General features: G+C 42.6%; 1 protein-coding gene across 1 annotated transcript; it reads right to left on the bottom strand.

Moving 5' to 3' along the window:
- Nucleotides 1-5,748: 5,748 nt before the first annotated feature.
- LOC148160083 (uncharacterized) lies at nucleotides 5,749-21,930 on the bottom strand. Its single transcript, XM_088004599.1, has 4 exons — nucleotides 19,828-21,930; nucleotides 17,843-18,906; nucleotides 6,051-6,158; nucleotides 5,749-5,935 (listed from the first exon to the last, which is right to left on the bottom strand). Exons 1-4 carry the CDS (start codon nucleotides 21,193-21,195, stop codon nucleotides 5,749-5,751), a joined length of 2,727 nt encoding a protein of 908 aa, XP_087860725.1. The 5' UTR covers nucleotides 21,196-21,930.
- Between the last annotated feature and the right edge of the window lie 3,925 nt (nucleotides 21,931-25,855).

Raw genomic sequence — 25,855 nt, 5'->3', positions numbered from 1 at the left:
ACTGTTCAGACTGATACACCTGCCAAGGGAATTGGTGGAGTACTTTTACAAGGTGGAAAGAATAGAGAAGAAAACAGTCACCTACACTAGTAGGAAGTTGTTTCCACGAGAGGCCAGATATTCAGCGGTGGAACTGGAGTGCCTGGCCATCGAATGGACAATTGACTCACTCAGATATTATCTTATGGGAAAAAGAGTTCTCACTTGACACTGATCATTGGGTATTAAGATTATTGGAGGCCATGAAGGACACAAACAGTTGTATTATTTGATGATTTCCACCTTAAACCTTGATGTATGCTACATTAAAATCCATGTGACCCACCTGTTTCTCTGGATAGCTGTCTCAAGTTGAGCAGCAGGCTGCTCAGGTGACTCTGTGTGGCCTCTCTCTGGCTCTACAAGACATAGCGAAGATGTATAAAGCGAGGATCTAACATATGACTGAAGTAGACACTGTCAAATTCTTGGAATGCAGTTTGAAGCGTGTTTCCAGCTGTTGGTGATCTGTGTTTTCAACATCAGATACTTCAGTACACAGCGTGGTGCTGATCATGTTAAAAAAAATCACAGGATAGATGAAGGAAAAACAAGTACAGCAAACACAGGCTGCACCGTAATCCTCAGCTCAAACAGCCACTGCAGCATGACAGTAGTGGAATTCCAATAATCTGGACAATCAGTTCTTGAGTTTATTGGATTTAGTTCCCAGCTGCTCCTGTCGTTTCTTCTGAAATTGACTAACAACTCTGTGCATGCTCCATCTACAGCTTTCACAACATCAGGTTAGTGTTGTAATGAGCAGTTGCTGTAAGATACAGACCTATAGTGAAGGATGTCCCCAGATCTGCTGCTTGTGATAAACTCTGATCTTTCACTTCTTTAGCAACGCTTTCACAGAGGTGGTCATACTAGTGTCTAACCCTCCACAGAGTAAAAAAAAACTATAACCAATCCTAATACCTTCCTCGTGGATAGCAACTAGTGGACTCATGTCTTTGACAATGAGACGACATCCTAGGAGTACTGAGAGACTGTGAACATCAGCTGTCTGAGGTGTTGGTGGACATCTTCAACACCTTGCTGTCACTGGCTTAAGTCCCCAGTTGCTTAAAGACCGTTTCTATTGTCCCTGTCCCCACGCGCTCCACAGTGACAGGTCTGAATGACTACCAACCTATAGCTTTAACATTGGAAGTCATGAAGTGCTTTGAGAGGCTAGTTATGACCCACATCAAGGACTCCATCGACGTCACTGTAGACCCCCATCAGTATGCCTACAGGAGGAACTGCTCCCCTGCTGACACCATCTCATCGGTGGTCCACACAACCTCACCCACCTGGAGAGAAGGAACTCTTATATCTGTCTGCTGTTTCTGAATTTCATCTCAGCCTTCAACACCATCATTCCACAGACGTTGGTGCAGAAGCTCTCCCCTCTTGGACTGAATCCCTCACTGGGGAACTGGATTCTAAACAGACCTCAGACTGTCAGAATTCACAATACTGTCTCCTCCTCCATCACCCTTAGGACTGGCTTGCCGCAAAGCTGCATACTGAGCCCCCACCTCTTCACTCTGTTGATGTATGACTGATCGGCAAGACACCCCAGCTGTCATATAGTGAAAACTGCCGATGATACAGCAGCAGTGAGACGCGTCATGGACTCAGTAATGAGTCCAAATACAGAGAGGAGGTAGAACACCTGATGCAGTGGTGCAGAGAAAATAATCTCTGCATCAAGGTGAAGAAGACCAAGGAGATGGTGATAGATTTCAGAAGGGACAAGGTACGGTAAGGTAAGGTAATTTTATTTATTTAGTACATTTTCAACAACAAGGCAATTCAAAGTGTTTTACATGAGTTAAAAGGAAATACAAACAAAATAACAAACCAAAGGAAAGAAAAAAAGAAGAAAGAAAACTAATCTAATATTGTTCTAAAGTATGTAAACTAAGTGCTCCTGTTCAGTGTTGCTAAGTATCTAATTCCATTTCTAAATAATGAGTTCTCTACAGTTTCTGATAAAATGAGCTAAAGAGCGACTGATCTAATTCCTTTTCTGAGTTAAAGTGAGTACTTCACAATTCTAAGTTTGTTCTAAATCCTTACAGGAGGGCGTAAGAAGGGAAGAGCGTTGTGTTTACATATCTTCAAGGAGATTAGAAATATGCAGCCCTTCCAAGGCCACATGGGGAAAGCCAATTCAGAAACAGAATGTCTTTAGTCGGGAAGATTATAAATTTCAATCTTCCCTAAAGTCTCTCTGATACATCTTAGTTCCCAATCATCCAAATTAGTTTGGTCATTCCACTGAACTGAAACTAGCAACTTCTCCAAGAGCTCCAAGATTGATTCCATCCCGTTAGTGAGTTTTAGAGTCCTTGGACCAACAGTTCAAGTGTTCGCCAGTTTGGCCAAGTCCGTCACAAATTTGTCAATGATCCAGGAATCCACAAGCTCCAAACAGCAGAAATCTTGTTGTTGTGAATAAATCCAGGGTGAATCCCGCTGGGTGTGTCCCTGCAGGACAAGAGGGCTCTCCTGTGCCCAGACTTCACGTCAAAAATTTGATCAATTGCATTGAGAGATCGGTTGACCAGTAGATTTGTAGATTTGGATGATGTGCAAAGAAAGGCTCCAAAAATATAGAAAAAGACAGGACAAAAACAGAGCAAGCAGGGCAGGCATGGACAGGGAGGGAGCAGAGGAAAAAAGCGTCCACCTTCATCTAGAGCAAGAGAGACCTTTCTCTCTTGCTCTAGATCAGGGGTCCCCAAGCTACGGCCCGCCACGTCATTTGGTCCAGCCCCCTGAACAATGCCGGATCCGGCCCGCCTCCTCATACCAGAGAGCATTCAGTGTTTTTTTTCATATATTGTATTTTCCGGTTTATATGTGGATTTTTCTTCAACCACCAGGGGGCTTGAGCAGATGTGAAACTAACTTTCCCTCAATGGAATATATACTAATCAGTCCCAGTCACCGTTTCACTCACGGTTTTTTCCATTTGCATTCTGGGTAAAAATCTATCTAAAAGCGCTCGACAGTTTCAAAGACAGAACACCCCCCCCCCGTCGATCAGAATTTTCTAAGGTTTCTTTCTCCAAAAACTAAGACCGGCCCCCGACCAGAGGAAGGAACAGCTATGTGGCCCTCGCAGGAAAAAGTTTGGGGACCCCTGCTCTAGATGAAGGTGGACGCTTTTTTCCTCCTCTTCAGCCCCTGTACATTGGAGGAAAACCTGTGGAAGTGATCTCCAGCTTCAGGTACCTGGGTGTGCATATATCCAGTGACCTCACCTGGAGTGCCAACACCTCCAATCTGGTCAGAAATGCCCACCAGCATCTGTACGTCCTCAGTAAGCTGTGAGTTGGACTTGGGAGCTCAGTCCTGAGAAGCTTTTATCGCTGTGTGGTGGAGAACGTTTTCTGCACCTGCATTGCTGCTGAAAGGACAGCTCTGCAGAAGGTGGTTAAGGCTGCACAGAGGACTGTGGGGAACAGTCTTTCCTCCACCTTGGACCTACACATCACGATGCAGGAGGAGGGCGCTTCTCATCATGAAGGACTCCACCCATCCTGCACACAGACTGTTCCAGCTGCTTCTCACAGGCAGGAGGCTGTGGAGCATCCAGAGCAAGACGGTGCTCCCAGTCCATTTCCCTGTCTGCCCTGATCGATTCGGGTTGTGAACGAAATTTAATAGATTCCTACCTAGTCCAACAAATGCCAATAGAAACTATTAAGCTCCCCACGCCGTTCCGAGTTTCTACTCTTGACGGGAGATCTTTGCCCCAAATAACACACCAAACTAAACCGCTGCAGCTTGTAGTATCTGGTAACCATCGTGAATCGGTTTCGTTTTTTGTGTTTCCTGCTGCTAGTTCTCCAGTCATTCTTGGATTTGAGTGGCTTCAAGTTCACAATCCCCATATAAACTGGTCTGAAAAACATGTCGAATCTTGGTCACCATCATGTCACTTGTCTTGTCTCTGCTCTGCGATTCCTCCAGGTCCGCCCCTGGTAAAGCAACAGGAGGCTGACCCTCCAGATTTATCCGCCATACCGACCGAATATTCTGATCTGGTTCAGGTTTTCAGCAAAACTCAGGCACTTTCACTTCCTCCACACCGTCCGTACGATTGTGCAATAGATTTACTCTTGGGAGCGCCACTACCCACCAGCCGTTTATACCCCATTTCTAAACCTGAGAGAGAGACAATGGACATAAAAGACTCCATGGCAGCTGGCATAATTCGCCCTTCGTCCTCTCCCCTCGGGGCAGGGTTTTTTTTTGTGGGTAAAAAGGATGGCTCTCTCAGACTGTGCATAGATTACCGGGGTCTAAATCAAATAACTGTGAAAAATAAGTATCCCTTACCATTGTTATCCTCCGCTTCTGAATCTGTTTAGGAAACAGATCACAAGACTCATCCGTGTGCTTTTTTCTCACGCAGATTGTCTCCTGGTGAAAGGAATTATGACGTCGGGGATCGTGAACTATTAGCCATTAAATTGGCCTTAGACGAGTGGAGGCACTGACTGGAGGGCGCAGAACACCCGGTGCAGATTTGGACGAATCACAAAAATCTTTCTTGCATACAATCTGCTAAAAGACTGAACCCTCGACAATCCCGTTGGTCACTCTTTTTCTCCCGGTTTAATCTATCCATCTCGTTCCGTCCAGGCTCTAAAAATGTCAAACCTGACGCTCTGTCCCGACAGTACTCTCCTGATGACTCCGAGAAAGTCCCCACCTCCATTCTGCCCCCCAGTTGCTCCATATTGGTCTCATATTGCTGTCGACTTCATCACTGGATTACCGGTTTCTAAAGGTATGACAATCATTCTCACAGTAGTTGACCGATTTTCTAAATCCTGTCATTTGGTTCCTCTGAAAAAACTTCCATCTGCTATGCAAACCTCCATGGCATCCCACAGGACATACTATCGGACCGAGGACTCCAGTTCACCACCCAGGTATGGCAACATTTCTGTTCTGCTCTTGATGTTAAAGTGTCTTTAACTTCAGGATATCATCCCCAGTCTAATGGCTAAACTGAACATTTAAATCAGGAGCTGGAGAATCCCTCGGACTGGAACCAATACCTCATCTGAGTGGAGTATGCATATAACTCACACATTTCTGCAGCCTCGGGTCTCTCTCCCTTTGAGGTGTCTCTAGGTTACCAGCCTCCTCTTTTCCCTGTGGATGAAAAGGAGATTTCAGTCCCCTCTGTTCAACATCACATTCGCCGTTTTCAATCTATTTGGAACCGCACTGTCGATGCTCTCAATCGAACCGCCAATCAGAACCGCCGTTTGCAGATCGGAAGAGGAGACCCGCTCCATCATATGCTCCAGGTGACAAGATTTGGTTGTCCACCAAAAATATTTCTTTAAAGGCCATGTCCAGAAAACTCTCTCCACGCTTTATTGGACCCTATGTGATCGAGAAGATAGTTAGTTAATCCTTCTGCAGTCCGTCTCCGCCTCCCAGCATCTCTCTGTATACATCCTACCTTTCATGTCTCCCAGTTGAAACGTGTGTTGTCCAGTCCTTTGTGCCCTCCTTCCGAGCCCTCTCCTCCCGCCCGGGACATTGATGGCCATCCGGCTTACTCCATCCACCGGATCGTGGACTCCTGTCGACGAGGTCGCGGTTGGCAGTACCTTGTCGACTGGGAGGGCTACGGTCCGAAGGAATGAATGTGGGTTCCTTGTTCATTCATCTTGGATCCCTCCCTCATTTCAGGTTATCGTTCCTCCCTCCCGTCTTCTTCTTCTGGACCGCCAGGTGGCGGTCATTGAGGGGTAGGTACTGTTGGGAACCAGGGTGCGGGTGGTTGGTGTGTTCCTTTTCTTCTCCACCAGAGGGCACCTGGAGGCAGGTTCCATCTGGAGGGCGTGTCTGGGCTGCTGGCACTGTGCACCTGCAGTGCATTCTTCATCAGGAGGTGTATTTAAGGAGGGAGCGGCCGACACATCAGTGTTAGCCAGTTTTGGTACACGAAATCCCTTCATAAATTGCCTCTTGTGAATACTCACCTGAGCTCCTTGTAACCCTTGTTGTGCCTCTGTCTCAGGACTCCTTTGATGACTTTGTGAAGACATCCATCTGGTTCTGAGTTTCTAGATCTACCTGTGCCCTCTTCTCTTGAGACGCCGTGGACAATTACTCACCGGTCATCCGAGTACCATAGCCATTCATCAGCCATCAACCTATCTCTGTTGTACACCAGCTGGCAGTCCCTATACCTCCATCCCCGCCGCATACATCTGTACTACCTGTCCGCCCTCAGCCTCAGCCCACAGCCCCTACTCACGGACCACCCACCTTGGTGACCACAGTTTACCTCTCCCCAGCCTCAGCCACACTCTTCTCAAGTAAGAACTGTTATTCTCCTGAAGTTTGCTAGATTCCTATTACATTGAACTCACCATCTCTCTCCTCCTGTGTTCTGTTGCCTGGAGTTACTGGTTGCTACCAGGGCCGTGCAGAGACCACTAAAGGGGCACGTGTTGAAAAAAAAAGGGCACATATAACCACTTTCTTGGACAGAATATTAACAAAGCCACACAGCTCTCAGAGTTTAATAAACAATGATAAATGAGTTATTTTATTTAAAAAAAAGTTAAATAACTAATTTTTGTCTTGTGAACTTAAAAAGTTATTTTCCAAACAAACTTATTTGCACACATCAGAAATCTTTTGTTGCAATTTTGGGCCCTGCCCACGACATCATTTGAGAATCACAAGCAAAACTTTGAGTCACAAACAAAAACTTAGGATAGCAAGAAAAGATTTCTGGCATGCGCAAATAAGTTTGTTTCGCAAATAATTTTTTCACTTCATGAGACAAAAATGTGTGATTTTAATTTAAAAAAAAGTTTTTTTTTAAGCAAAACTCAGTAGGGTTTTCTCATGGTGACATGCATTAACAATTCAAATTTTGCTTTTGTTTTTGTTTTCTGCAGTTCCACATTAAAGTTTGATGCAGCTCTGCTTTCCTGAATGGACAATCTTCATTTCCACTGCAAGTGTAGCAAACAGGCAGCTCTTTTTTATACAGTACACTAAAAGGTTACATTGTGCCCTTGTTTATATTTTTAATAGTGTAATTCTGTAAAGACAATATGTCTGGTGGTCTCTCTGATTTACATATCTTGGTAAATTGCGGATTTGAATATTGCAATACGTTCCTATAACAAAATAGACCTGCAGAAAGAAATTACTAATAAAATATCTTACATATGCATAGTTGTATGCACTGTATAGAGATTTTCCTTAGCTTTGATTGTATATCTCACAATTTTGTCACTTATTGTTTATTAAACTCTGAGAGCTTTGTGGCTTTGTTAATATTCTGTCCTAGAATGCGGTTAGATGTGCCCTCTTTTTTTTTCAGCACCTGCCCCTTTAGTGGTCTCTGCACGGCCCTGGCAGAGGCCTGTCAGTGTCTGTTGTATTTCATTACATCTCTGCTTAAACCGCTACTCCGTGCTGAAGCAGAAACGATATGTTCAACGTTTTCCGTCATCTGACAAGTAGCAAGTCTACTCCACTTTATTCACCAAAAACGTTTTTTTTTTTTTTTTTTTTTTTTTTAAATTCACCAAAAACTATTCTGTAATCTGGAATGTTTGCTACATTGAGCTCCGCAGTTAGCCGCCTTATTTCACTGCGCGAGAGGCAATTGCGTCATGCATCACGGGCAAAAGGTCAAAGGTAACAAAGTGACCAGAGGGTTCATTATGTTGTACAAAAAAAAAACCAACAAAAAAACTAATAATTTTATTACATGTTATTATGTGTCAGAAGCGGGCTTAGGAAATAATACCAAATAAAAAATTTGACCAAAAGGGCACTTAGGGGCAAGGAGCAAAAAGGGGGAGGTGCTCAAGCCCCACTAGCCCTCCCCTCGGCATGTGCCTGATTATTATTGTTGTTTGTCTTCCTGCTTGCACATATCAAGACACAGGTCACATCTGAAAAGATCAAGGGTCTCATGTATAAAAGAGTTTGCTGCTTTCACAGTAAAAAAATTGGCACATGGAGAAATTAAGAAAAGTGCGGCGCACAAAAGAATTCAGATGTGTAAAGCCCTGCGTGTGTATATTTCCCTTCATAAATCCCAATAGAGGGCAGCTGCTGATCCGCCATGTTGCCACCCTTAAATATTCCTACATATGTAAATTAGCATAAATACCTCACATGAAGCAATAACTATGGCAGCGGTCCTTGCTTGTAGCATTAAAAGTGCTTATCATAGTAATTCTTTTATATTTTATTTCAAAGTTGCTTTCAAGGTACCCAAGGTTACCTCACAATAAATAAATAAAAATAATACATTTTAAAGAAAAAAAAAGAAAAGAGATCCAAGTGCAAATGCTTGTTTGAACCGCAGAGCGTTCAGCTGTGATTTAAGGAAATCATAGCTGATTTCCTTAACCCTTGTGCGTGCCAGGACTGAGGAAAACGTAGAGGACTGCTGCAAATGATACAGGTTTTACAGGTGTGGGGTCGGTTGGACCCCATTTCTTAACACAAGGGTTAAATCAGCTGTGATTCATCTTATACGCATGATTCCTCCATTTTTGTGTATAAGTTGCACATGATAGAGAAATCATGTGCAACTTATACACTTGATTCCAAACTTCTACATTCCTAACTCACTGTAAAGGACTCTTTGTCACGAAATTGTAGTGTCAAATAAGATACAGGTAAGAAGCTTTTCAGTTATCTTGCTTTGCTAGCAAAGTCATTAGCTAGCAGCTAGCTAATAGCACAACAACAGCAGCCTAATGTCTGTATGATAAAAATACTGAATCGATAGATAAGAACAGTTTTTCCTCACCTGGCTGTCTCCTCCCACTCAGTAGTTCTTCAGAGAAAGGCAGACCCAGAGGCCTGTCAGTGTCTGTTGTATTTGATTACCTCTCACGGAGTAGCTTCAGCTACTCCGTGCTGAAGCAGAAACGATTTCCATCATCTGAGAAGTAGCAAGTCTACTCCACTTTATTCACCAAAATTTATTTTTTTTTAATTCACAAAAAACTGTTCTGTAATGTGGAACGTTCACTACGTTGAGCTCCAGTTAGCCGCCCTATCTCACTGTGCGAGAGGCAATTGTGTCATGCGTCATGGGCAAAAGGTCAAAGGTAACAAGGTGACCAGAGGACTTATGTTGTACAAAAAAAGCCCAACAAAAAAACAAATAATTTTAGTACGTGTCAGAAGAGGGCTTAGGAAATAATAATACCAATAAAAAAAAAAAATGTGACCGAAAGGGCACTTGGGGGCAAGGAGCAAAAGGGGCAGGTGCTCAAGCCCTCTTAGCCCCCCCTGCACGTGCCTGGTTGCTACCACCCATTACTCATTAGAAGGAGGGCGCTTTTCATCATGAAGGACTCCACCCATCCTGCACACAGACTGTTCCAGCTGCTTTTCGCAGGCAGGAGGCTGTGGACCACCAGACTGAGGAACAATGCCTTCCCTTCAGTTATCAGACTGCTGAACTCAAGCTGGAACCTAATTCAGCTTCATCTCATAAGTTATTTACACACACAAAAAAAATCTTGAATCCTCCTTGAAATTCACCAACTAGTTCCTGGTTGCTACCCTTGGACCTGTGCATCATTTTATTATTGTGTTGGAAAGAAATAAATCTATGTTTATCTGAGTTCTCCGTTTGTGATCTGCATGTGGGTCAGAAGATTAGATTCAAACATGACAATTTCAGTCTTATAGCTTCTCAGTGAAGTCATTCTAGTCATCATTTTATCCACATACTTTTTATCCCATGTGATGGAGTCCAGGGGTTCCATCTCATATTGATTATTGATATTATGTTATTTATTTACAGTCCAAATGTGTTTTGTATCACGTCTTTATTTCAGTTACATTGTGACATTTGGTGAACATTCTTTTTGGGTAGGGAGACTGGCCATCTTTCCTGTTCAGAGAATGGAGGGGAAAATGTCAGTTTGTTTCTGATTTGGATTGGTTCAATTTGAGTTAATTGTTTGAGTACTTGCCTTTCTGGGTATGTCTCAGCAAGGTGGAGCAGAAAGGGAGACGAATGCTCCTAGAGCATACCATCTTCCATTTAGAGGGGTAATATTCTGAGGATTTATATTTAGTTACATTTACTTTTGATTGGCCTTAGATTAGTTTAGTTTTAATAATTTGCATACATGTAAATACTTGTTGGATCATCTATTGTTTGCTAGGTTTGTATAAGTAGTGTTTGTTTCTTGTTTGTCTTTTTTTTGATCACCCCTTTACCTGGTGTAAGAGGAAATTGCCTCAGGTATAAATTTCAGCTGCTTTGTTTCACTGTGTGAAGGGTGTTGGTGTAATGGTGACCTGGAGCTCCCAAATAAACTCACCTTGACTACATTCTGTTGCCTCGCCTCGCCTCGCCTCCTGACTGAATGCAGAGCCTCCGCCAGTCAAAGTGACATCCCAGATACAGCAAAATGTGCTTATATTTAACCTCAACCTGTCATGTTTGTCCTGTGTAAATATTAAGAGGTGGAACAAAAACAACCCAGTAACATTAATGAATCTGCTGTCAGAAAACAAATTTGATTAGAAATGCAAATGTTGTCTCCACCTGACACTTAGAAATGGTACAACTAGTTATTTAAATGCTACATGCACGCACTCTCGCACATATATATATATATATATATATATATATATATATATATATATATATATATATATATTAAAAGCTCTGTAGCTTTTAAATTCTATTTGATTTTTCTTTTTTGGTGTGCATTTCTTTTGCTGCCCTGGTCATTTTTAAGCCTGATAGATTTTGGTAGGTTTGTCCTCAAACCTTACAGTTCCTTAAATAAAAGCAATGTAAATAAAGACATTGTGTACAAAGATATAAAGTTGCTACAAGGAGAAGAACATAATACAAATCAGTGTTTGTGGTGTGATGTTGGTATGGTCAAGTGAGGTATTCTAGTCCAAACAGGTGAGTTCTGAGGAGAGACATGAAAGTGTCCAGGGAGCACTTATTGATGACAATACCAATAAGTCATCATAGACCTTTTTCAAAAGTATCCCTGCTTTATTCCAGTGGGACAACTGTGTGGCTTTGTAGTAAAAGTGGCTTCTGCGTTATTAGCAGAACTGAAGACCAGATCTATCTCCAATTGAAAATGTGTGGAGCATTATAAAGTGTAAAATGCAGCAATGGAGACCCTGAACTACTGAGCAACTAAAAGAATTCCATCTATATAACTTCAGCAATTAACTTCATCAAGTCCCAAATGCTTGAGTGGAAAAAAGTGATGTAACAGTGGCAAACATAGCCCTGTTTCACATGTTTGAACATGTTTCAGGCATTATAATCCAAATTAGTGTGTAGCAGGAAGAAGCCTGCCCCAATATTCAGAACACCTGGGCCCCTAATCACCTCATGATTGTTGGAGAGTATAAAGGGAGACTATCTCACCAGTTTGCTTATGCTGGCATTTGGTCACACGCTGTTGGGAAGGTCGCTTGGAAGGAATGCAGGTCTTAAGCTTTAACATCAGTAAGTAATGTTTCTCCTTCTGCATAAGACCTACAAGTTCAGAGTTTGATTTGAATTGTTTAAATTTAGAAACCACTGGAAGTCTGCTGCTTGGTACTGGGGTGTGGCTGTAATTCACCCTCCCCAGTGCAGTTTTCACATAAAACGGGTATGTATTGTTTTATTGCACCCATACAGCTCCATAACACCAAAAATAACAATTATTCATATATAGAATATATTGGAAAGCTGATCCTCCTGCTATGGGCTGGAAAGGATCCTCTGGTTTGAGGTGAAGTCATCCAGCTCTGGTAGGTGACAATGGTTTCCTCTGGCTTCCATCTTCTGTAAATCACCTACTAACCTTTTCTTCTAATTCCAGCTCTGACATTGCTGCAGCTCACTGGAGACCCTGCTGTTTTGTTTCACTGTTTTGTTTCAGTACTGTACACTCCCCTCCTATTGTGTTCCTTATGTTGATTGTCTTTTACATGAAACAATAAAATGTAAGTAATTTCTTTTGGAAAAGTCTTGTTCTCCTTGGTCACGAACCTCGAGCCTACTGGCAGTTGAATTCCTTGGGTGCAATTCCCAAGGTGGTGTTGTTGACAGCTTCTGGTTACCCTGCTGTGAGGAGCAGAGTAGCAGATCCCTACCTTAGTAGTGCATATCTGCAAAAGATCTAAGTTTATTTGTTTAAAAATTTGATATCTTGTCTTTGTAATGAATTCAATTGAATGGTTGAAAAGGATTTGCAAAACATTGTACTGTTTTTATTGTTTTACACAACATCCCAACTTAATTCGAGTTGAGTTTGAGGTTTTACTTTCATGTCCTGGAATAAAACCATCCCCCCATGATTGTCAATGTATAAAATGCTGTGCTACCAGGCACACCCGGTCTGGTGGTCACAGAGCAAATTCAATATTTTTTTTCACACAACTGTAGCGCAGGTAAGTTATGTCAGTTCCTGAATCTGCATTTCAACTTCCTTATCACAAAGCAACCAGCATGTGTCCATATGGTTTGGGACTAAATTTCTAGTTTTGCCCAGGGTATTTGTCCAATGGCATGTGTGTTTTGCCTGTCAGCATCTCTGTTGCAGCTGTGCAGTGATTTGTGGTGCAGGGCAGTTGGGACTTTATGGTTTAATTGCCCTGGTGCTGCTGTCGACAGACACACCCAGTCCTTCCCTCTTATGTTGCATTAGGATATTTTCACAGGAGGTTGGCACCTGCCTCAACTTCCTAGCCGATTGTTTTCAGGGCTGGGGGCCTCTGTAGTCCTGACATTTTTTGCACTGAGGTAGCGTTTCCTTGCATTATGGTCACAGAATAGCTCCACTTGTCCATTGTGGAGCATGTTAAAACGTCTTATGGATTTAGGAACAGTGATGGGTGGGGGGGTGGAGGGAGTGTGGGGAGATTCCCGGGGATTCCAGTGGCATTCCTTTTAGATTGCCTTCCTCACTCTTTTCTCGTTTCCTTTTCAGTTCAGCTCTGTGTCAATGTCATGTCAGCCCTTTACAACAGTCAAGCTTTATTCTGGATGCATAGGTTTTCATGTTTTTATTGCTTTCAAAAAACATTTGTACCCTTTGAGCTTCAATTTTTAAAGTTTGGTCAAACTGCAACAAACAGAAGTGCATTTTATAGGAGTTTTTGTGGTAAATCAACACAAAGTACTATATAAGAAATTGGAGGGAATATGATGCATGATTTAAATATTTTTATGAATATAATTGTACCTTTGGCTGTATGCTTAGGACTGTTTTGCTCTAAGGAGAACTTCCACTTGTCTCGATTCTTCTGCAGCTTTTAGCAGGCTTTCTTTCAGGAGTGTTATGGATTTAGCTTCATTCATCTTTTCATCAACTCTGACCTGGTTCTCTGATTCTGTCACTTCCAAATATTCTTCTTGCAGCATAATCACAACGCCATCATATTTTAGGGTGGAAATGACCATTACCTTTTCTGCCCTATTGTATTTTTAGATGTGATTTTCTCTGACCTATCTGCTGTGTTCCTTGTTCTTCATGATGATGCTTGTTGTCTAATGCTCTCCAACAACCTTTGAGGTCTTCATTAAACAGCTGCATGTATACACAGATTGAATGTTTACCAATTAGATGACTTCTTACTCTAGTGAAGTACACTAGGTTTTATCAAGAGGTATCGGAGTGAAAGGATCTGAAAGCAAATATAGGCTTTCCAGGCTTTTACTTACAAAATGTATTAAAGTCTTGTTATTCAACCTTTCAATTCTCCATTACTTTGTTTGGTTACATAAAATCTTGGTTGCAGTCAGGGGCTCAAAGTTAAAAAGGGGCACATAACACAAAATCTTGAAACACCGTACAATGTACCCATATTAATCTATAGTCTAATATTTAATTGGGTCATACTACTATCATCATCATGATGTGGGGACAATGCAAAGCAAATTCAGTCTGTTTTACCCAATGGCATAAAGTTGCTGCTTCTGCTCATAAGAGTACTGGAGGCTGTATAGATCTGAGACAGTTTTTAAACAGACCAGAGGAGAGAAGGTCGCTGGTTATGAAATAAGCAAATTTGCTGGTGTTTTATTAAATAAGCCCTAATATCTGACTGATTAACCTCCATAACTTGGCTGCAGACTGCTTTAAAGATCAAAAAAGCTCAGCGGGATTAACTACATAATTTTTTATGTTAGCACCTCAGAGATCTAGAATTTGTTTGAGAATGACATTGTTTTTAAAATGTATTTAATACTTTCAGCAGATATAAATTAAAACATTTAGGATTTAATTGGGAAGTTGACTTTGAAAAAGTGCACAAAATCATCTTGATAGCTTAATGTTACCATGACTACAATATGGTGCTATCTATAATATGTGTTTGAGCTCAGTTTGTTCACAAATACATCACAACAATAGCCATTAATCAGCGATTTATTGCCAATTAATCTGGGCCCCCTCTCGCAGATTTCACTAAATCTATTTTTAAACACTGTTAGCAATGCTGATGATTTTTGAAGGAAGGGGGGCCCATATCAGATTCTGCCTAATACCCTGCATTATCTTGGGCCGCTGCGCATCTCTCTGCTGGATGGGAGACCAATAGGAAGATTTAATTTACAAGGCACTAACAGGGACAGACCTTCGGACCACGCTTTTGTTTCCTGACTGTTTGCAAAAAGCGATACAGAGGCTGTTTTGGTTGCATGAGCTTCATGGAGTGAACTTTTTTTCTGATTGTCACTGTTCATTGTCAGCCGGGGGCGCTGGTTAATGTGTTTACAGGTTTCCTCTGCAGCTGCTACTGAAATCTCCCTGACTCCAGCAGCAGAAGCTAGGCAGAGAAGGCATTTGATATGACACATTTTGAGGCATCGTGGCAACGCAAAACAAGACGGTGCTGCATGCTGCATGTTTTGGCATGGAGCTGTGCTGGAGCTGCATGGACAGTCCAAGTGCCCACTAATGGAGTGGTCCATCGGTAAATCCTCTGTTATGCCAGCCTGTCCTGCTTTTGGAACATCTTGATTTATTTAATTGTGGCATGTTTGGCTTTATTCTGCAGTCCAAATTATTGGTACAGTAGTGATATAAATGTTATAGGGGCGCGGTTGTGATGAGGGCAGAGTTTCAGAAAATAGGAATTTTTAAAGACACAGGCCAAATTTTAAGGCGTTAAATCAGGAAGTAAAATTTATTTTAAGTCACATTTGATATGTATTGCATTTTTATGACAACTAAAGGTAACATAGTTACTTGATTATACTATAAAATGGCACACTGGAAAACATATAACACGGCCCTTTAAGCACACATAAACACAATCAGCATTAAGTTTCAATGAGTGTGCATCACTCAAAGTTGTAAAGAAATCAGATTAGGACTTCTTCAACAAATATGCATCAGAAAGTGGTTCTTCCACCTCTTACTGAAAAAGAGACAAATGAACCAAGTTCCAGTCCGGGAATGTGTTGACAGTGAACACAATAGTTTACTCAGTCTAGAAGAGAGAGAGAGCAATGGCAGGTCGGCCTGGGTGCTGCTTGGCTTTTGTTTTTCACCTGGTGATGCTTGGAATGACATGAAAGCTTCAAAAGTAAAAGACCCCACTCCAATAGTTGAACTGTCCCCTCATCCATTAGTCTTTGATGGTGGACTGAGGAGGTGTGCCCTGCGTCTATTGGGTCACAGAGCAAATATCCACTTTGGCCATGTGTAACAGGAAACAGCTTCTGTGCTTTATGGATTTCTGAATCTCAGAACATCCTTCCTTCAGGAGCCAGGTTTAGCAAAGAGAAATTCCACATAGTTTCTTGTTCTGATTCATGGTTTGAGTTTCTTTTGCAATTCAAATATGCTGGCTTCTTGTTAGTTTGTGCAGTTTATAAACACCTGCATAAATGCAGACAACTGAAAACTGTCATTGATGATAAATGCTACCCTTCAGTAGCATGTGGTTATTTCTCCCTCTTTGTCTGCACTGTGTTTGCAGACTTGTGTGCGCTCAGAGCTCCTGATGGCACACAAGAACATTTTCCCACTGCTGTATGGAGCCATGATTCTGTTGTCACCATGCCACAGCCGTGCTGATCATTGTATTTATGTCCTGGGTATGACTTCCTGGTTCAGACTGTGGATTGTTGGGAAAACAATGATGTGTTTTGCCTTGAAAGGACACCTCAGTCGTTCACCACCATGCTTTAAATGCAGAAGTATACAGCATGATGTAACAATATGTATTTTTCATCCCTGCACTGTCACTTGAATGGAGGTTGTGCTGACATAATGAATCAGAACGGATGTGTGTGTGAGATATTACTTTTTTAATAACATCTGAATACAATGCAGTGAACAGTTCTCCATGCAGGCAACAGGTCACCAAATTTCAGAAGCCTGGATTAAAAAAGAAAAATGATCAAGAAATCTTCTTAAAGATTATAGAGACCAATTTAATGTGCAATAAAACTGTCTTCATGGTATGAACCAGTCTGCAATGTGGCAGAGAAATCTAGCAAAGCTGTGCAAGTGAAATTGGGGGTAAATGTGATAAGGTGGTAGCGTCCCATGGGCTGCCAATCTTATCATGGTGGAGGGATTTGAGTGTCCCAGTGATCCTAGGAGCTATGCTGTTGGGGGCTTCATGCCCCTAGTAGGGTAACTAAAAGGCATACAGGTTCTAGGTGAAGAACCAGACAAAGCGCAGCCTGAAGACCCCTTATGATGAGCAAGATTGTTAGATCCAATCTAACAATCTCGACTGGGGGTCAACGGGGCCCCACCCTGGAGCCAGGCCTGGAGGTGGGGCACGATGGTGAGTGCCTGGTGATCGGGCTTTTACCCATGAAACCAAAATTGGAAATCGGATTTTTGGCTCCGGACCGAGCCACAAATCCGATTTTGGTTTCATAAATGGAAAAACGAAAAAACTAATTTTCATTTTTCATTTCAAACAAAAAAACGAACTGCCTGAAAATACATGGACCAGCTCGTTATCCATTTTTTCCATTTTCGTTTTGTGCACTAAATGGGAAATTGGATAATGAGCCAAAAATCCGATTTCCGATTTTGGTTTTCTAAACGGAAAACTAAACACTAAAAAACGAGTTTATTTTCGTTTTTTTATTTTCTATTTCAAACGAAAAAACGAACTGCCTAAAAATACATGGACCAGCAAGTCTGTGGAGACTGCAAATTGGTCCATACCAGACTCAGCATTAAGGGAGTTTGGGGGAATGGGAGTTTCTTATGTTAGTTTCAGTTAGGTTTTTGTGTGTTCTCCCCTTTGTGTCTATCTGGCCTGACCAGCCAGTACTTAAAAGTTTTGTCTCATTTAGATAGGTCTGTTTGTTTGAGTTGGTTAGAGTTGACACCACCATGCTGTTACTTTGACCTCTTATGGGCCCAACCAAATTTCTGTTTTGGGTGAAATAAAAACCAATTCTTCTTGAATTTAAACCTGTGCCTGGTTCTCCTTTGACTGCTCGGTCCATCACAGAAAGGAGCCTGAGCTTGTGTGTCAGGTTGAGAGATTTCAGCTAGTCGGCCTCACTTCAACACATGGCTCTGGAAACAGTCTCCTTGAGAGGGATGGACATACTTCCACTCTGGAGTTGCCCATAGTGAGAGGCACTGGGCAGGAGTGGGCATACTTGTTGCCCCCCATCTTGGTGCCTGTGTGGCCTATGTGGATCTGGTGGCTTCTCTTGGTGTGGTAATGAACGACAAGGAGCTACTCAAGTTGGCACCAGTTGTTTCTTTTATTCACCATCTGCATTTCACACAACGGGCATGGAGGTAAGGTCTTTTGCCTTTCCAGCAGCTCATCCACCCTGGGCATGGGATAGGCATCAAACTCTGAAACTGCATTAAGCTTTCTGAAATCAATGCAAATCCGCAGTGAGCCATCTTTCTTACACACGATGACTACTGGGCTGCACCACTCTGAGTTTGAAGGTTCAATAATACCTGATGTTAGCATGGTCTTGACTTCATCTCGCAGCTGCCCCACCAACTGTTGTGGCACTCTGTACGGGCGTTGACGAATTGGCTGCTTCTCTTTCAGTCGAATTGCATGCTCAATCAGAGTTGTCCAGCCTGGATTAGGAGAAAAGAGAGGAGACAGTCTCTGGAAGATCTGCTGAAGTTCTGAGGCTTGGTGTGAAGTCAAATGACTGAGATTGGGGGTTGACTGTTCAGCCATCACTTCAATGCCAGGAACCTCTTCTTCCTCCTCCACTGGCCTCAACAGGCATGATGTTTCTGGAGCTGGATATGATGGTTCTTTCCACTCCTTTAACAAGTTCACATGGTATGCCTGTGTAGCTTTCTTTTTTTCCAGATGGTAGACTTCATAGGTGGTAGGTCCTAGCTGCCGGCTGATGGTATAGGGCCCTTGCCACTTTGCCAAAAGCTTGCTGGTGGATGATGGCAGAAGAAGCAACACCTTCTGTCCAGGACTTAAGACCCTTTGCCATGCCTGCTGGTCATACCACCTCTTTTGCTTCTGCTGGGCCTGTAGTAGGTTCTTTTCAGCCTCCTCTTGGTACTCAGCAAGCCGACTTCTCATCTGCAGCACATACTGGACTACACCTTTAGCACTGGATGAGTTCTCTGATGCATCCCAGCTTTTCCTCAGCAGGTCCAGTGGTCCCTGAACATCCCAACCATACAGGAGTTCAAATGGGGAGAACCCAGTTGATGCTTGCGGCACCTCACGATAGGCGAACAGAAGGAATGGTAACCAGCGGTCCCAATCTCGGCCAGTGTCATTCACAAACTTCTGTAGCATCCTTTTCAGCGTCTGGTTGAACCTTTCGACCAGTCCATCAGTCTGCGGATGGTAAGGAGTCGTCCTGATGGCTGAGATCCCAAGCTGTTTATGAAAGAGTTTTAAGAGATTAGAGGTGAAATTAGTCCCCTGGTCTGTCAAAATCTGATCTGGGACTCCAACTCTTGAAAACAGCTGGACCAGAGCTCGAACTATTGCTGGAGCAGTAATGGTATGTAGTGGAAAAGCTTCTGGAAATCTGGTTGCATAGTCACATACTACCAGGATGTACTGATGACCACGCCCACTCTTTACTAGGGGTCCAACAATGTCCATTGCAACCTTACGAAAAGGAGTGGAGATGACAGGTAGTGGCTGGAGGAGCGCCCGATCTGACTTCCGAACGGGACGAGTCTTCTGACATGTGGGACAAGAAGCACATAAGGTATTAACGTCATTGTACATTGACGGCCAGTAAAAACGTGAGCTGACACGCATAAATGTTTTGTGACGCCCCAAGTGCCCTGCCCATGGAATAGTGTGTGCTAAATGCATGACAAGTGCCCTACAGCTAGTTGGAACTACCAACCGCTGTTTATCATTACAGGCATACAATACACCATCTTTTAACACAAAAGTTTCTCTTCCACTCCACTTAGCATCATCTTTTCCACTCACTCGGTCAAACAAAGGTTGTAAAGACGCATCCTGTTTCTGTAGCATAGCAATATTTTCAGGTACTTTCCACATGTCATCTACTGTTAAATCTGTAGACACATTTCCACTCAGCATTAACTTTTTCTCAAATTTTTTCTGCCTTCTGGATTTTCTAAACCTCTTTGAAACCTCAAACAAACTCCCATCAAAATCAGGCAAAGACCCAACTTGTTCTTTGGCCTGAGAACAGGTAATCACAGGACAGGAAACATTGCCAACTTTGCCACCCTCAGTTTGCACTTCTCCCAAAAGATGAAACATCACAGGTAAATCTGTACCCAAAATGACATCAAAAGGTAGGTTTTTCACCACAACAACAGTTAGCAAATATGGTTGATCATCAATAATGACAGTCACTTCTGCTTTTGGATAAACATGACGATCTCCATGCACACACAAAATCTCAGTTTTCTTTTCATAGTTCACACATCCAACAGGTACAAGAGTCTCTTTTATAAGTGATGTGGAACTACCACTGTCCATTAATGCAGTCACCTGGTGTCCACTCACAGTCACAGTTTTATGAGTTCTAGTTTCAAAGTTTTTGACTCCAGCCTGATTTTCAGTTCTAGGAGCATAGCAGGAACCAGTAAACTTAGTCTTCTTTATTGGGCACACTGAAGCCTTGTGGCCCAGCTGCTGACAATAATAGCAAATCAGTGGCTTACCATGAGATGGTTGATTCACGGAACTGGTGGTACCTTTGACCTCCTGGCTTGGCTCTCTGGCATAATGTTGATGTCCAGCTGGTTGAGCAGGTCGTGGTGCAGGGTTGGAGAAACGTGCTGCTCCTCCTCGCCGTGCATTCATGTACTGTAGAGCCAACTTTGCCGCAGTCAGACCATCCTCAGGTTCATGTTCCTTCACCCAGGTCCTTACATCAGAGGGCAGAACACTCAGAAGTTGTTCCTGGATGATAAGCTCCCCGATGTCCTCCTTGGAATGCTGGTCCGGACGGATCCATCGTCGGTAGAGGCCTCTAAGGCGGTGGTAGGTTTCAGTAGGAGTTTCACCAGCAGGGATACTTGTTGCTCTGAATTTCTGTCTGTAAGTCTCTGGTGAAATGTCAAACTTTGTTAACAAAGCAGTTTTCAAGTCCTTGTAGCAGTGAGCACGGTCCTCATCCATGGCAGCATAGGCCTCCAGCGCCTTCCCAGAAAGGAGAGGAATGAGACGGCACGCCCATTCACTCTCTAGCCACCTCCATGTCTTGGCAATGCGCTCAAACCGCAGCAGATAATTTTCAAGATCTTCTCCTAATTGATAAGGGGGAATCTTTGGATCAGTGGTGTAACTTACTGAGAGAGGTTGATGGCTTTGATCACTGTCGTCATCATCATCATCATCACTTTGCTCTGCACCAACTCCTGACTGAAGGTGAGAACGTCGTACTTGCTGTGGTTGCTGCAGGGACATCCTAAGATTCCGCAGCTCATTCAGCAGCCCTTTCTCTCGCTTTTGCTGACCTGCCATAAAGTCCTTCATCAAAGTGAGAAACTCACTGCCAGACACACTTAATCCACTGGGGCCAGGTTTTGATTCACCTTCCTCATCTGATCCATCAGCCGTTGGCATGCTTTCCCATGCTTTGTCAGGCATCTGTTCTTCCATCTTTGATTGTGATCGCAGACCAGATCTTTGCTTCACCAGACGAGTTCCTCTTCTCCGGCTTGTCATAATCCCACTCCTGACACCATATGTGACGGGGTTCTCTTATGCTTGGACAAAAAAAATGACTGCCCAAGGCCAGAGATCACTTTAGTGACATTTATTCAGTCCTTTAAGTGAGCAAAAACGTGGCAGGTGAAGAATATATACACAGGGACGTCCAGGCAGGTTAAAAACAGACAACACAACAGTACCTTCAAGGTAAGAGTCCATCACCTTCACTGTGATATGGCAGGAGTCTAGCCACAGACTGCCTCCCTGTGGCGCAGAGCCCTGCTTTTAAAGCCACAGGCTCCGCCCACAGAAAGACCAATCAAGCAAACAAAAAAAAAAACAATTACTTCTAACTCAAATGAACTATTAAAGGATACAAAACAGATCATAATAATAAGGAAAATAAATAAAATTGTAATCAAAAATACAATAATCAATTTAATAGAACTTGTAATCAAAAGTACAATAACCAATTTAATAGAGAACACTCGGTATGTTCCGATGACGTCATCACCTGACTCCTGATTCGCCACACCTGGAAATAACTCTGCTTGTAAACAAAAACTGGGAAAGTGTTTGGAAGTGAAAACGGGTTAGGATGGATACAAACTGGAGCAGGAACACCGCGTGTGCACCCACGATGAGCCGCATCAGTTTAACCTTTAACAGAAGTAAGTAAATTAGCGATTGTGAGTATGTGTGCGCATATCAACACGGACTCCTCATTAAGTCCCGGCTCGTGACGGCTCCTCCGTCACACTCTGGGATAAAACAAGTTCCTGCAAGGACGAGCCATAATGTTACAGCGTGGGAAATTCCCACTGCACTTTCTCACAAACTAAAAGGTGGCGTTGTTGAGTGGCAGCATCGGCTCTGTCAGTGTGCAACAGGGAAGCTGTGACTACTCTTCAGGAGCTCACCACCATCAGTGTGTGAATGGGTGAGTGACTAATGTAAAGCACTGTGGGGTCCTCTGGACTAGGTAAAGTGCTATACAAGTACAGATCATTTACCATCAATACAAACACAGGTGAGAATCAGAAAACCACACATGGATTATCAGAAGATCAAGGTTGTCACCATTAAACTGTTACTCAGGTTATCTAATATTTAAATAGATTTTAGGGTTAGCACTTTTTCACAGCAGTGTCTATTAGCAGTACAGGTATGTTTACTTGGACCCCTTTTTAGAGAACAGTAAACATCAATTAGTTCCTACAACATTTCTATTTTTGCTGACAACAGTAAAATAAAGAGGCCTAAATGGAAGTGATGCTTACATTATGTAGATAACCAGTATTTCTTGAAAAAGAAACAACAAATTTAAGTACCTTGTTGCATTATAACAAAACCTTTTACAAGGGGCCCATTTCATGTAAATTCAGGGGTGATGTAATTGTCAGGGGTGGTGTATCGCCCACTGTACAAAAGCTGAAATATTTGTGTTAGCCAATGCAAACATGCCCACCTCCACAAATATGCAGTCAAGCACACACTTGTTCTAGGTTATGAATGTGGTGATGGTGGTGCAAGGGAAGTTTCTCCCGCATCCCATCTCACCTCCCACCAAAGATGTTGTGCAAAGTAAAGTTAAATAAGTCAAAGGAAACTAAAAGCTAAATGCAAACCTAAGGAGAAAAAAAGAAAGAGCGAAGCTAACATGTTCAGACTCAAAGGAATTCTTGGAGTCAGAAAGTCTGCTTTAATTAGGCCGCAGCATGTCAGTGCTTCTACTGCTGCACTTCAATAGGCAGTAACTTTACAAGAGCTGTAAGGAAAAAAAAGATTTATTCAGATTTATTACAAACATAATTTGAAGACATAAACCCTCTGATGACACTAAACTTTCTTCTTTTGAATTCTAACAAGACAGAAGTTGTCATCTATGGACCAAAACCTGTAAAAAAGAAACTGCTTAGTCAATCACTTGATCTGGATGGTATTATTTATCAGAGACCAACTCTGATAAGTAAAGAACCTCTGTGTTATTTTTGGCCAGAATATGTCATTTAAATTGCATATTGCCAAAATTAGAAATATTCTGTCCAGGAGTGACGCTGCAAAACTAATGTATGCATTTGTTACTTCAGGACTGCATTACAGGAATAATTTATAACCAGGAAGTCCACAAAACGTATATGTGTCAGTGTGTATGTTGCCTCATTGTTGACTTTCTGCATGCAGTGTGCATGTTCTCCCTGTGCATGCATGGGTTCTCTCTGGGTACTCCGGCTTCGTCCCCCAGTCCAAAAACATGACTGTTAGATTAATCAGTCTCTCTAAATTCTCCTTAGGTATAGGTGTGTGCATGGTTGGTTGTCCTGTCTCTGTGTTGGCCATCATTTGATTTATTTTCCATCCATCCATTCTCATACATGCTTATCCCATTGGGGTCACCAGGGGTGCTAGTGCCTATCTCCAGTGGTCAACGGATGAGATGGGGGGTTACCCTAACCCCTGGAAAGGTCACCAGTCCAATTTCTAATGTTTTAACCCTTGTGTTTACAAAAACCAATCCCTCGCCCTTATCATTTGTATAATTTGCCTCAGTCCTCGTATGTGTGCCTCAGTCCTTGCACGCACAAGGGTTAAAAGGATAAGTGTGGTGTCCATATGAACTTTAATTACTGTATATAACAAAACCTCACCTGTGCTGTGGCTTTATAGAACTCTACAGAAAGACACCGATATTAACCAGGTGAGCCAACCTCAGCCAAGACATTTGAGAATACAAAGATGAGACAACATACATTCACTGGAATATTATGAAGTGACAAAATGTTTTATCCCAACTTCTATAAACCTGCTGGTGTGTTTCTTGCTTCATCTGCGATCAGTGGTGCAAGTATTTTCCGTAGCAGAGGAATCGGTTCAAAACAGAGAAACCCTGAGCACAGTTAGTTTTTATTCAAGTAATAATGTAATTTTGCATAGTGAGCTTGGTTAGATTGTTTCATATAAACAAACTAAGATTATAATCAAAATGTATGTATGAGAATCACAAACATTATTGTACTTGTTTATTCAATTCCAGGCTTTATGTTGTTTTCACATTGCATATTATACACACCGGTATGTTGTCCACTTGGTGTAGCAGTACAGCAAATGAACTGCCACCTCAGATCATGAGTAGAACTGGGTGGAATGCTTCAGTGCTTTATGAAGCTTCATCTCACCATCACTACAAAAATGTAAAAGTCTAAGGAACAGAAAAATCCAAACTGGAGACATGGGGAGATCTCAGGCAAACCAGGGAGAAATGAGGAAAGTGATGAGACAAACTGGCAAGTAGTGATACACAATGAGGAACTTAAACACTGGGGAGGTTGTGAGCTTGACAAAAAACCTGAGCTTAGGCCTGTCACGATAACAAATTTTGCTGAGCGATTAATTGTCTAAAAAAATTATTGCGATAAACGATAATATTGAAGAATGCATGTGATTTCCTGCCATAGATAGAAACACTATTTTCAAAAGAACACATAATACTGGAACTGATAAACTACCCAGCCAACATGCCTGGGTGGGACCCATGTGGGGGAAAGGAGGGCTGATATATGGGTCCCATATGGGTTTGTCCGCGGGTTCCACGATGGCCCCACATGGGTTTGCCCATGTAGGGCCCATGTAGGCTGTGGCCCTACATGGGCAAACCCATGTGGGGTCATCGTGGAACCCGCGGACAAACCCATATGGGACCCATATAGTCTGCCCTCCTTTTCCCCACATGGGGCTCACCTAGGCAAACAAAACAATCAAAAACAAAAATAAAATTGATTCTCAGTCTCCATTAACAAAAAACTTAAATAAAAACTGAACAACATAAAGCCGAAGTGGAAATAAATACTGCATTCAACCAAACGAGTACAGATTATGAAGTCTGTATACTATATTGCCTTTCAGTAATCACTAGATTTAAATAGAGAAGGCGGGCACATCCGACTACCTAATGCAATAGTTCACACTACACGATTTTTTGCCCCCATTTTGCCCTTACGCTGGTGATTTCGTAAGCGATCATCGTCCAGTGTGTGGTGTGTTACGGTAGATCGTCGTGGCCGCTCCGATCTAAATCAGGGGTTTTCCCCGACTGGGAGCTTAACGCTGAACGTGACAGGTAGCCAATCAGAAAGCCAGATTCTCCTCCTGCTTTCTGAGGGGAAATTACGGAGGGGAATCCCAAACAGCTGACACGGCGCAACCCGAAGTCCAGTGGACATCGGAGATGATTTGTGGGAACAACATTAATATTTATTCAGCATTTCGTGCACAGAATGTAGAAATGACAAGGAGAGGAGTCGGAGCCAAATTGCTACCGCAGTTGATAAACCCTGTAAGTTTTCAGCTGTTCTTCGCTAATGTGACATAAATAGGTTACAATGATTTTCATTCAGTCAGAACTTTACGCTGACTCTAGCCACATGCATCACAGGTAGATTCTAGTAAAGCATTGATTAATGCCTGATCTTAAAATTAGTTAACTGGACTTGTAGCCATTATCTTGTGCCCATGTGGCTGGACACCACACGGCACGATCGAACCCGATAGAACCATTATACCTAGGATTTTTGTTGGCTAATGTGTCTCAGGTTTTGAAAATGGGCCGACAATGGCCGACAACTCGTGTAGTGTGCGCTGGACATTGCACAAAGGAAATAGGAGGGGAGGGTCAGTA

Source organism: Poecilia mexicana, unplaced genomic scaffold (genome assembly GCF_051168715.1).
Source record: "Poecilia mexicana isolate PSO_F unplaced genomic scaffold, ASM5116871v1 scaffold_3, whole genome shotgun sequence".
NCBI classification, from domain to species: Eukaryota; Metazoa; Chordata; class Actinopteri; order Cyprinodontiformes; family Poeciliidae; genus Poecilia; species Poecilia mexicana.
Note: the sequence above shows the minus strand (reverse complement) of the source record. Positions and strands in the feature narration are given on the sequence as shown.

Coding starts and splice junctions, on each gene's coding strand:
- LOC148160083 (XM_088004599.1), bottom strand. CDS start 21,195: ATGACAAGCCGGAGAAGAGGAACTCGTCTGGTGAAGCAAAGATCTGGT. Junction 6,159..17,842: donor GTGGATGAGCTGCTGGAAAG/GCAAAAGACCTT, acceptor CGGCGTCTCAAG/AGAAGAGGGCACAGGTAGAT. Junction 5,936..6,050: donor AAGGGTTACAAGGAGCTCAG/GTGAGTATTCAC, acceptor AATGCACTGCAG/GTGCACAGTGCCAGCAGCCC.